This window comes from Eulemur rufifrons, chromosome 6 (assembly GCF_041146395.1).
Source record: "Eulemur rufifrons isolate Redbay chromosome 6, OSU_ERuf_1, whole genome shotgun sequence".
NCBI classification, from domain to species: domain Eukaryota; kingdom Metazoa; phylum Chordata; class Mammalia; order Primates; family Lemuridae; genus Eulemur; species Eulemur rufifrons.
In genome coordinates this window covers 90020066-90032541 of record NC_090988.1, presented here as the reverse complement: position 1 = coordinate 90032541, position 12476 = coordinate 90020066, and the positions used below count along the sequence as shown (strand labels likewise).

General features: G+C 41.4%; 1 protein-coding gene across 43 annotated transcripts in view; it reads left to right on the top strand.

Moving 5' to 3' along the window:
* Positions 1-12476, top strand: part of CELF1 (CUGBP Elav-like family member 1) — a 71091-nt gene that overhangs the window by 50737 nt on the left and 7878 nt on the right. For 9 of the 43 annotated variants that reach the window (XM_069471340.1, XM_069471366.1, XM_069471363.1 and 6 more), the window contains 10 exons: positions 539-726; positions 2565-2647; positions 3566-3614; positions 4382-4516; positions 5241-5320; positions 5646-5807; positions 8255-8330; positions 9778-9906; positions 10446-10559; positions 11272-11457. In XM_069471340.1, the coding sequence (XP_069327441.1) occupies positions 539-726; positions 2565-2647; positions 3566-3614; positions 4382-4516; positions 5241-5320; positions 5646-5807; positions 8255-8330; positions 9778-9906; positions 10446-10559; positions 11272-11457 (1202 nt within the window). Of the gene's footprint in view, positions 1-534; positions 727-2564; positions 2648-3565; positions 3615-4381; positions 4517-5240; positions 5321-5645; positions 5808-8254; positions 8331-9777; positions 9907-10445; positions 10590-11232; positions 11458-12476 lie in introns of those variants that run through there. The other 34 variants (XM_069471372.1, XM_069471368.1, XM_069471367.1 and 31 more) reach the window with 14 other exon arrangements.

Sequence of the window (12476 nt, the reverse complement as noted above, 5' to 3'; positions counted from 1 at the left end):
ACCAGCCTGCGCAAGAGCCAGACCCTGTCTCTACTAAAAATAGAAAAATTAGCCAGGCGTGGTGGTGCACACCTGTAGTCCCAACTACTTGGGAGGCTGAGGCAGGAGAATCACTTGAGCCCAAGAGTTTGAGGTTGCTGTGAGTTAGGCTGACGCCACAGCACTCTAGCCCAGATGACAGAGCAAGACTCCATCTCAAAAAAAAAAAATTAAAACCGGATCTTACTTTGGGAGCCTTACCTTTTAAGTTCCTCTGAGAATTTTCATGATAGTCAAGAAATGAGTGACATGGTCAGTTCCTCAGTTAAAACCCGAAATGTCCCAATCAGAATGTTTACTTTAGTTTTTCATCTAATGAAATGGGTGGCCATGGCAAGAGAGGATTGGAGAACTTTGGTAAATTGAATGGAAGTAATGAAAGAAGTAGAATTTTTTTCCTCTACTTTTTTAGAAAGTAATTGAGATCTTTAAAGAAAATAAAACTCCCTCTGGAAAGCAACATGAATATATAATAGAGGTTTTATTTTACCTTGTGCAGCTCAAAGAAAATGAACGGCACCCTGGACCACCCAGACCAACCAGATCTGGATGCCATCAAGATGTTTGTGGGCCAGGTTCCGAGGACCTGGTCTGAAAAGGACTTGCGGGAACTCTTCGAACAGTATGGTGCTGTCTATGAAATCAATGTCCTAAGGGATAGGAGCCAGAACCCTCCTCAGAGCAAAGGTCAGGGCTTTGGGTTTTTACATGTAATTTTAGCCGTGTGCATTCTGTCACTCATCACCAAAATTTTCCTAAGTCATATAGGGGGAAATGTCTTTTTATAGTAGCTATATTTTCTAATACAGACACATTTAATGACATAAAAATAAAAAGTTAAGGTGACAACATGAGGATAATTTGTAAAATGGATCTTGGGCGGTCCTGTGCGATGGCTTTAAATTCAGTAGATCATACCCATGTGAATGTCTCATTTGGTTTTGGGAATGGAATGACAGAAATAAAATGGAAGTAAACCAGCCACCTAAGGTTTTCTTCAGTGCTTAGACGAGGGTAAACTGAAAGAGAAAGACTGTCTGGGTACCCTGGATTTTTTGTTAGTATCATGGAGGCCTTTCAGGATGGTTTATCAACTAGGAGGGACTTGTTTAGACAACTTGTTTGTTGTAGCCTACAAAATGAAAATGAACAGGAGAAGAAAGACTGAGCTACTTCCAGAAATATCTAGCAGAGTGGAAGCTTCACAGGACTGACAGTAGATAGGTGTTAGCTTCACCCCATATACACACAGACATGTCCTTGTTTTCCAGTTGACCAATTTCAGAATAATTTTCTGTGGAGGCTGTTCTATAGTACAGATATAATCAAGCATAATTGTAAATTTGAAACCAGGTTAATAGCAAAGGATCTAAAAGCAAAGGAATTATTTTCTTTTTGTGGCATAATTAACTAAAAATATAAGGTATCATAGTTTCTGAAAATGACTAGCAAAATAACATTCAGTAATTTAAAATCCTAACTCCAGCATGGTTTTGAAAGAAATCTATTTTGTATCTCATGGGAATATGGGTAGTTCAGAACACTGAAGCCCAGGATTTACAAGATATACTTCCTTCCTCCTATTCCACATAAACATATAAAGCACAAAATCTACAGATCTGAGACAACACTGTGTGTTGTTAGAAGTTTAATTATATTTGATGAGAACCAAGAGTCCAGAAAAAGATTTTAAATAATTTTATTTATTTATTTATTATATATTATTATCTCACTCTGTTGCCCGGGCTAGAGTGCCATGGCGTCAGCCTAGCTCACAGCAACCTCAAACTCCTGGGCTCAAGCGATCCTCCTGCCTCAGCCTCCAGAGTAGCTGGGATTACAGGCATGTGCCACCATGCCCGGCTAATTTTTTTTATATATTTTTAGTTGTTCAGCTGATTTCTTTCTATTTTTAGTAGAGGCGGGGTCTCGCTCTTGCTCAGGCTGGTCTCGAACTCCTGAGCTCAAACGATCCACCTGCCTCAGCCTCCCAGAGTGCTAGGATTACAGGCGTGAGCCACCGCGCCTGGCCCTAATTTTATAATAAGTGATTTTTTATGTTTGAACCAAGTGGTAAAATTTGGCTACGATGTAAGGAATGGTTTGTTCTGAGAGAGCAGGGAAAGAGAGAGTTCCTGGTAGACTGCAAGCTGCAAGAGTACTGGGCCCTGTCTGTCTTGTTTGTGGCTAAGTCTTCTTGCCTACCACACTACATGACACTCCAAGTGGGTGGATTGAATGGAATGGCACATGACCTCTGTAAGGGAAGTCATCTTTTCCAGAGATTTATATGAGCAGCTACAGAGGACTTTTAATATAACTAGGAGGAGAATAAAATAATAAAGAAAATGCATAGAAAATAATCTCCTTTTTTTGGAGCTTATTAGACGTTCACATTCATCCTCTTCCTTCTTGACGGTTTTAATAAACCCAGCCCTTTAAGTTCCAACATGGCAATGGAGGAAGGAGCACTCTTGGAATTGTCTGTTTTCAGAATTTGGTTTTATGAAATCTGTTTATTGCAGGGTGCTGTTTTGTTACATTTTACACCCGTAAAGCTGCATTAGAAGCGCAGAATGCTCTTCACAACATGAAGGTCCTCCCAGGGGTAAGAAAGCTCCTACTAGTAAATGGGACTGTGGTAGTTTTGATGCATGGGACATACTTCTTCATATCAGGTGCACATGGAAAACCATTTTGGGAACAAGGTAACTGTAGCAGGAATTGATGTAAAAGGGAGCATTTCAAAAAAGATAGGCTGAAAGTTTTCTCTCAGCCAGGAGTCTTGGATATTTTGACTTCATTTTATTTTATTTTATTTTTTTATTATTTGTTTGTTTATTTTGAGACAGAGTTTCACTCTCTTGCCCAGGCTAGAGTGCCGAGGCATCAGCCTAGCTCACATCAGCCTCAAACTCCAGGGCTCAAGTCATCCTCCTGCCTCAGCCTCCCGAGTAGCTGGGACTGCAGGCACGTGCTATCATGCCTGGCTAATTTGTATTTTGACTTCTTGGCTCCCTTTTTTTTTTTTTTTTTTTTTGAGACAGAGTCTCACTTTGTTGCCCAGGCTAGAGTGAGTGCCATGGCGTCAGCCTAGCTCACAGCAACCTCAAACTCCTGGGCTTAAGCGATCCTACTGCCTCAGCCTCCCGAGTAGCTGGGACTACAGGCACACGCCACCATGCCTGGCTAATTTTTTCTATATATATTTTTGTCGTCCATATAATTTCTTTCTATTTTTAGTAGAGACGGGGTCTCGCTCTTGCTCAGGCTGGTCTCGAACTCCTGACCTTGAGCGATCCACCCGCCTCAGCCTCCCAGAGTGCTAGGATTACAGGCGTGAGCCACCACGCCCGGCCTTGGCTCCCATTCTGTCGATATTTTGTGGGGAAAGATCATGAGGCAGACATGAGTTTAGAGAGAACTCTTAAGGCTCTGGTTTTGGTATTTCTTTTAGAGTCCTCATTTAAATTTCTGAGTGCCATTAATGTGTACAATGATAATATTCATGTGTTTTCCTTTTTAGATGCATCATCCTATACAGATGAAACCTGCTGACAGTGAGAAGAACAATGGTAAGCAAGCGTATGAACTCTTCCCCTTATAAGGTTTCTTCCTAGGTTGCAGTTCTTATGGTGTCTGGATTGAATTGTGCTCTAAGTAATCTGTCCTCTAAATTGTCTCAGTTGTTTCTTTAAAATGAGCATGATAAATGAGGAAAATAGAGTTGACAGGGAAACATTACGAGAACATTTTAGAATGAACTGAGATATCTTTATCAATATAATGTCTTAGGGGCAGGAGTGAGGGGAAAAATGAACAAGTTAGAAAGGAGAACTTAGTCCTCAAGAAAACAGAAAAGGAAAATAGATAGTTACATTCACTGAAAGGTGTGTTCTTTCCCTCTTGTCATATCAAGTAAGTGTGAAAACCTCTTCCTTTTTCTTCTTTGGAAGTATTGCTAGTAAGAGCAAATAATACTAAGTACTAGGCAAGATGCTAAGCACTTTTCATTTAATACCTACCGCTAGCCTTTGAAGTAAACCTAGTTATCCCTATTAATTAGATGAGGAAACAGGCACAGAATGGTTAAGTAACTTTCACAAGATCACAAAACTGCCATATTTCATCTAATGCTTCCATATAATTTTAAGATACCATTGGTTGTAAGAGGAGATGCAAAATTATGAAAAAAAAAAAAAAATGTGTGTCTTGGAATCCATGAAATATGGTATGAAGGCACAGAGCCAGGATTCAAACTCAGGCAGTCTGGCTCCCGAGTCTGTGCTGCCCTGTCTCTTTTAGTAATAATGTTCAAGCCTTTTGTGTTTTACTCTCTTAGCAGTGGAAGACAGGAAGCTGTTTATTGGTATGATTTCCAAGAAGTGCACTGAAAATGACATCCGAGTCATGTTCTCTTCATTTGGACAGATTGAAGAGTGCCGGATATTGCGGGGACCTGATGGCCTGAGCCGAGGTAGATACAATTTTAGTTTTTAAGGATACTTGCTTTAAATTTAGAGTCTCTTTTTAATTTGACCAGTGATCCTTAGCCAACATGGCCTTGTCACGTTGGAAGGATTGGGCCCATTCCTCCCTGCTGTACGTTTAGGTCCAATCTCAGCGACTCCTACCAGTTGGTTCCTTTTGTATTCTCTCAGCTGCTCTATGTAGTCTACATTCTGCACATCAGTGTCGTGCATTAAAATTTTCTCTTTTTGTGCTTGGAGAGGTTCTTGATAGCAAAATGGAAACACTTCCTTCTCCTAGTTTATTTTCTTTTCAAGAGGAACTGGAGGGCTGGGCGCTCTGGCTCACGCCTATAATCCTAGCACTTTGGGAATCTGAGGCAGGAGAAGTGCTTTAGCCCAGAAGTTTGAGGTTACAATAAGATAATCGTACCACTGCACTCCAGCCTAGATTTAAACTCTGCCTCTTAAAAAAAAAGGGAGGGTGGAGCTAGAGGGTATGATTCTTCTTTTCTCCTTCAAGCACTTTCTTTCCTGTCTGTGGGTCTCTGGTTTTTCATTATAGCACTTATCGCTCTATTGTAACATATCTCTCTCTTCCACCAGCTCATGAACCCCTGAAGATAGGGACCCTGTCTATATCACTAGTATGGTATCAGCACATAGTAGGTGCTCAGTATATCTGTCAGATAAATAAGCGAATGAACGAGTTATTGATTCTTCTCTTACCAGGTTGTGCATTTGTGACCTTTACAACAAGAGCCATGGCACAGACGGCTATCAAGGCAATGCACCAAGCACAGACCATGGAGGTAGGGAGTAGATAGGTGAAAGGGGGGAAATTCCTTAGCTTCAGAATATTAGGACAGTTGGCCATCAAAGTCCAGCAGTATGTATAGCATCTAACTGTCCAGAAATTTAAAAAGCCAGTCTCTCTTAAAGTTAAAACCCAATGCTTTCTTTTAAAATAATAGATATATAGAAAATAGTTGCCCTTTTATTAATAAATTGTCTCTTGTCACTCATGTCATTTGGCAATGAATCAAATTAGATTACAGCCTGCATGTCACCAAAAAGGAGAATATTTCCTTCACCCAGAAGAGGGAACTTGACCCATTGGTTTTGGTGTTTTCATAGGGTTGCTCATCACCCATGGTTGTAAAATTTGCTGATACACAGAAGGACAAAGAACAGAAGAGAATGGCCCAGCAGCTCCAGCAACAGATGCAACAAATCAGCGCAGCATCTGTGTGGGGAAACCTTGCTGGTCTAAATACTCTTGGACCCCAGTATTTAGCAGTGAGTCTTTGTGGTTTGCTTTCTGCAGATTGTGCAAGCTCCCAGCCTGTTTCTTCTTCTGCTGTCCCTAGCTAACAGACACAGTGGCATTTACAACTTGTGGCATACAAAAATTTTATGTAAATATTCAGGCAGTGCAATGTTCTTTAAGTCATGGTAGTATGTGTCTCTCTTTCTCTATATATATCTTGAGGCCGTTGCTATGATTAAAGTAAAATCCCAGTATTTATTTCTTTTGGATATAGAGGGCAGCATTAAATCCTGTTGAGTCTTTCCTAAAGAATATGATAAATGTTTCTTTCAGTGGACTGAGAGATCAATAGATTAACATGAACATTATTAAATTATAATTACAAGTGTATATTCCATTTCACTACATTGTTAATAGTCTTCCTTTAATTTGGTCTCTCTTTTGTTGAGTGTGAGCCAAATAGTTCAAAAGGTCTAGGTCCAGTTTGCTATTTAGATTTACTAGGACTGCAATATGTTACAGGGGATTATTTTACTGCTTTAACCCTTAAAAGAATTACAGCCAGCACAAGACACTTTAAACCATCTCGACTATGAATCAAAAAGAAAAGATCATCTCTGAAGCTATAAATGGTAAAACCATTAGATTTATATGGATAGTTGAGAAATATCCACATAGGAATAACCAGTATAGTTACTCACTTGTCAACTTTTCAAGTATTATTCTGTATGGAAACAGAGGAAAAACAGTGATTTCTGTTCCCTAGTACTGAATTTTGGTTAATTTGATCCCCCCTGGTTTTCATATTTCTAAAATCTTAGAAAAAAATCCAGTTTATCTTGGCTAGAATTTCTCTGAAGTAAAAAAACAGAAGGTGGTTATAGTTTAACAGATTAAATTGTTTCTTAGTACTGAAACATTGCTTATAAGTTTAGAAAATTGAGAGAGATTTTAGTCTTCTGCCAAAATGATAATGCTTTGAAAATGATCTCCATGATAAGCGTTTGCTTTTCTTAGAGAGTTTTGAAGCCTCTTTTTAGGGAAGAGTCACCTTTTTGTAGTCATTGCCACAACCAGCAAGTGTGTGATGGTATATGTTGAGAGCTGTGGTCTCTTCATTTCAGAAAGACATGATCCCTGCCCTAAGAGCTGTTCTCATTTAGGGAGGAAATGAAGGTGCCAAGTACAGTAGGCATAGTGCACCACATAAGACTGAATACATTGCCCAAGGTGTTTAAGATAAAAGGGAAGACATGTTTGGTAAAAGGTATTTGGGGAGATATTATTTTAAAAATATTTTTTAAATATTTCATTATTTTAAAAAAATGACGTGAGTGCTAGTGGGTTATGTAAGTGATAGGACATCATGATTAATTAGGAGGTTCTTTCTAGAATATATGAACTTGAACCAACTGAGAATTCTACTGGACTAGAACAGTGGTTCTTAATCTTTATGGGGTGTAAACCCCTTTGAGCAGTAGTAAAAAAGTGTGTGCATGTATATATTTTTTCCATTCTGTTTCTGGAGATTTGTGGACCTCCTGAAACCCATCCATGAACTCTATAGCCTAGAAGAATTCATGACAAAGGAACCAGGTCACATGTTTAAAGGAATGGGGAGCACGTTGCATAAAGGATCCAGTATAAGAATACCAGTTTTCCATAAGGAACAGTAATTGGGTTTGAATGGAGCAAAGGTTTTCAGCAGATTGGTTAGATGAAGGTTGTGGTTTGCCATGATACAGAGTAATGTCACAACATTCCATAAGCTTACAGACAGCCTTTTTGTTTTATTTGTTATGAGACAACCATTGAAGGAGAACATACACTGAATCTGGTATAGACTGATCCATCAATTATTTTGTCATCTGCAACAGTGAAGACCAATTTGGAGGGGAGGAGATAAATAGAGCTGGATAGATGTGTAGCTTGGGAGCAATTGATTAGTCATGGGGTCCATTGTGACTGGAAAAGATTGACTCCAGGAAATACCATGAAATGGTCAGATTTGATATTTAAAATAGTTATGTGAAGTAGAAATTGAGCATCCAGATGGAAACAATCTACAGAATAAGATGTGTGCATCTAACTAAGGAGAACTTGGGAGAGGGGAACCGGAAATGGCAGTCATGCACACAGAGACATGGATCACAGTTGCCTGTGCAGCTGCCTGAGTTTAGCTTTTTACCCTGCTCTACTTCTTTCTGTTGCTGTACTGTGTTATGCTGCCCAGGGACTTGAGCTTGGCTCAGTACCCAGTGAACATTCTATCTTCTGGGCAAGGGCTTTAGCTATATTGTGTTGTTCTGTGCCGTCATAAGCCTCATGTTTCTGTTATGTTGGCTTGGGTTCTTGTCTTCGACTTTCTTCTCTCTGGGGGCCTCTGCACTCTCGCTTTGCTGTGCTGTAGAGTTATCCCAGATGCAGAACCAGCCCTCACTCTCACTCTTGTTCTGTTTTTTGGTGTAATGTCTAGCTTTATTTGCAGCTCCTTCAGCAGACTGCCTCCTCTGGGAACCTCAACACCTTGAGCAGCCTCCACCCAATGGGAGGTAAGTGTTCCACTGCTGCGGAGGAGCAGCAGCACCCAGGCCAACAGACCCAGCTAACAACAGTCTAAGAGTTTTGTACCGTTTGTGTAAAAAAAAATTTTTTTCACTCATTATGTAAACCTGAGCTAAGATGAACATCTTAGGACTCAACTGCCTTGTCTCTATAAGGTGCCTCTATTGCTAGTTGATGCCACATTGCTGTGAAGTTGTCTGCTGCCCCCCATCCTTTTAAGTTACTGTTGGGGAAGAAGATAGAAAAGAGCTGTTAGCACCTGTAGGCTATCTGAGGCCTTTCTGATAAGGAGAAAATTGCAGGAACTCTTTATTTCCACAATAAAGTGACTCTGTATAGAAACTGCTGTGAACCCAAGCAGTTAGTTTACTTGTGTGTCTTATGCTTGTTGTTTCTTAGGAGGAGGAGTCTTTTTTCTTGATGTTAACATACACAGAAAACTTAATGACAAATACATCCTAGTTTATAACAAAATGGGATTCCACAGACAAACCTGAGCCAGAGGCCAGCAGAAGTTGGTGGGGAATAGAGAGTGGGGCAGTTCCAAAGGTGTCTGTTGCCTACACCCTCTGCAGGGGGTTAAGGCTAGGCAAGAACATTTGAGGAAGGGGTAGTTTTCAGTGAATTACATTTTGTAGGTAAAAATTTTTGATATAGTCATTCAGTTCTAGGGAATTACAGTTGGCTATGTTTGTAGAAAGTTGCTAGATTGTAATCTATATTGTATTTTTATTCTCACCTACTCTTTCCACTCTCCCCTTACTCCCCACCCCATCTACCATTCCGTCATCTAGTAAATGGTTTGCAACGTCTACAGCATAGTTCAGATATCTTACTCTCCTTTTAACTGTGTTGCCTAGGTTCTACTTGGAAGTCTTTCCCTTAGTGATTTTTCTTCTCTTCTTCCAATGATTAATCTGCTATTCAAGTGGCGATGTTTTCTTTATTCTTTCTCCTGTTGCTGATCTCATATGTATTCTCCTCTGTCGTTCTGGACCTTCTGCATTTCTGCTACATTTTCTGCTTGCTCACCTCTACTGTAGAGAGCAAATCCCCTATAAAGTGTAAGTGAGGGGCTTGGATGTAATCCTGTTCTGTGCCAGAGGTTTTGGCATTGTTCTCTTGGGCTCCTGGCCCCATGGTAGGCCATAGGCATGCCTCTCTTTCCTGGTTACCTAATTGTCCATCCCTTTGTTAATACTCATTTGGGATGGTATGCTATTGGATTAGTTGTCTCTTCTCTGAGGAAATGATTTCAAGTTTCTTAATAAGTGACTTGTGAATCTTTTTTGGAACCCTGTAATGTTTGTAGGTCTTGTCTAGAACAGTTCCTCTTTGTCTTGGACCAGCCTTCTGCCAGTGTGTGCTGTCATTGCTGGAACAGATATGAGGCACCCTTATCTCCTGGCTGATCTCTTGCTTTGGATGTTGCAGGGTTAAATGCAATGCAGTTACAGAATTTGGCTGCACTAGCTGCTGCAGCTAGTGCAGCTCAGAACACACCAAGTGGTACCAATGCTCTCACTACATCCAGCAGTCCCCTCAGCGTGCTCACCAGTTCAGGTAAGCAATGTGCCATTATGTGTCTTGGGCAGATCCTGTCTATTTGAAGAAAGGGTCCAAAGAGAGTCATTCTGGAAAGTAGTTAATGCTCATTTCCAGAGGGGTCAGATTATGAACAACAAATTTTCAAATGTCATCAGCCGGGCATGGTGGCACATGCCTGTAGTCCCAGCTACCTGAGAGGTTGAGGCAGGAGGATCACTTGAGCCCAGGACTTAGAGGTTGCTGTGAGCTAGGCTCACGCCATGGCACTCTAGCCCAGGCAAAAAGAGTGAGACTCTGTCTCCAAAAAAAAAGAAATAAAAAATTAAAAAAAAATTTTTTTTCAAATGTCATCTTCTGACTTAAGGGAAATCTCATAATTTTTAGTTTGCTTGTAGCCATTATTTGTCTGTGTCCTACAAGAACAGTTACCAGAATTAGAAACTGAAAACCTCTCTGCAAATAGGATACTTGGATAGTGTCACTCTTGTGCTTTGGTTTCTGTTGACAAGAAAAGGCAAGTGATGGCTTGAGTTTAACTCCTGGATTTCTAATAGCAGGGTCCTCACCTAGCTCCAGCAGCAGTAACTCTGTGAACCCCATAGCCTCACTTGGAGCCCTGCAGACATTAGCTGGAGCAACGGCTGGCCTCAACGTTGGCTCTTTGGCAGGTAAAGGGCAGCCCCTGGCTTTCATCTATAGTGAGGGCACCACTGGAATGATTGAAGTGGCCCAATAAAGTTAGAAATAATCATGGGATTTCAAATCATACCCGAGTTAAATCCCACTCCTCCCCTTAGCTAGCTGTAACTTTGGACCACCTTTCTAAGGTCATTTTCTCATCTTTGAAGTGGGAGTAATAGAATACTTCAAAGGATTATTAAGAAAAAAGAACATAAAGTGCTGATGAGCACGTTGCGTAGTACAGTGCCTGGAACATGGAAAGTACTCAATAAATGTTAGCTATTTTGATGGTAGGGTTTACCCACGTCTTGTCATAGATCACATGTACCCCTTTAACCGCCAGCCCCAGGACTCCTCTCTTACCACATTCTAGCTCTGTATGAGAAAGTGGCAGAATAGCCAAAGAGAAAATGGAGCCAGTCATGAGTGAGGGGTGTCACTTCTTCCATGGGCTAAAGGAAGGTAATGGGGAGCACCCCACTTGGATGTGACATTTTCTAATTTCCCATTAGCAGCAAAGCCTGCTGAATATCCTGAACTCTAATCAATCAGATGGGTATTCCTCCTCAGGAAGAAACTAAGAGGGAAATGAAAGGGAGAGCTTCGGAGCTTTCCTCTCTTAGATGTCCCTGAGTATACCTGTGTTTGGCATTAGTTGAGTCTTTCTAGCATATTATTCCTTCTCTTCCCTCAAACAAGGGATGGCTGCTTTAAACGGTGGCCTGGGTAGCAGTGGCCTTTCCAATGGCACCGGGAGCACCATGGAGGCCCTCACTCAGGCCTACTCGGGTATCCAGCAATATGCTGCTGCAGCGCTCCCCACTCTCTACAACCAGAATCTGTTGACACAGCAGAGTATTGGTGCTGCTGGAAGCCAGAAGGAAGGTGAGTACAAAGGGAGATTGAGGTTGGATGAGGGCGTTACTTCACCTATACCAGAATTGAAAGGCAGAGCAAAGGCTGAGAAAACCATATTCAGGTGGTAAGACCAACACTCGGGGGTAGACTGAGAAACTGTGTGAAGGGCGATCTGGGATGTGGCTCAGATCAGAACCTCTGTACGCCCTCCTGGGATGGGGCTGCAGTTTTTACCTGAAGAAAGGGACACTGACCTTATTGTGTCTGTCATCAGTTTGACTAGAATCTGTTTTTGTTAGGATGTCTTCTCTCTGGATCACAAATCTGTCAGAAAATCTTCCATCTTCTGACAATCCAACAGTTCCTTTTAGCTGTTATTTGATATTTTCCTCACTTTCTCATCAGTGTCCTAATTGAGGACAGAGTTATGGGCCCTGGGCTGATGGAGTGGGAAGTGTGTCCTTTGACACGAATGCTGTTAAATTCAGGAGGTGCTTTGTAACCAGAAAGAGTCCTGAATGTGGTTTGTATGGATAGGAAGTCCCGCTGACACATTTGTGCTCAGATCTGACTGGGTTTTTATAACCAGAAGCTGGCACGGGTTAGGCACTAATGTAGGAAAGAAATGAATATCTTCTTACCATAGCAGCAAGGAGTCCTGTCCCTCTTTACCTGCTGTGAATCAGATGCTTCTGTGCCCTGGGGATGTGGCAGGGAGAGAACGTCTCTCTTGAACTGATACTTCAGTGGAGACTATGGTGACAGACTGACAAGTGAAAGTGTGAGGTGTTTGGGAGAGTAACCAACAGGAAAGAGGGATAGGGATTGCCATAGCGCTGCATTTTATGCAGGACGCTCAGAGAAGTCTCTCTGAGTTGGCCTTTAAGCAGAGACCTGAAGGAAGAGAGGAAGCAAGCCATGCATGTATCTAGAGGAAGAGGAGCTATGGGGGCAGAGGAAGAGCAAGTACAAAGGCCCTGAGGCAGCAGTGTTCCTGATGTGTTTGCCAGTGGGGAAGACAGATGGCTGGGGAAGGGCTGGACTGC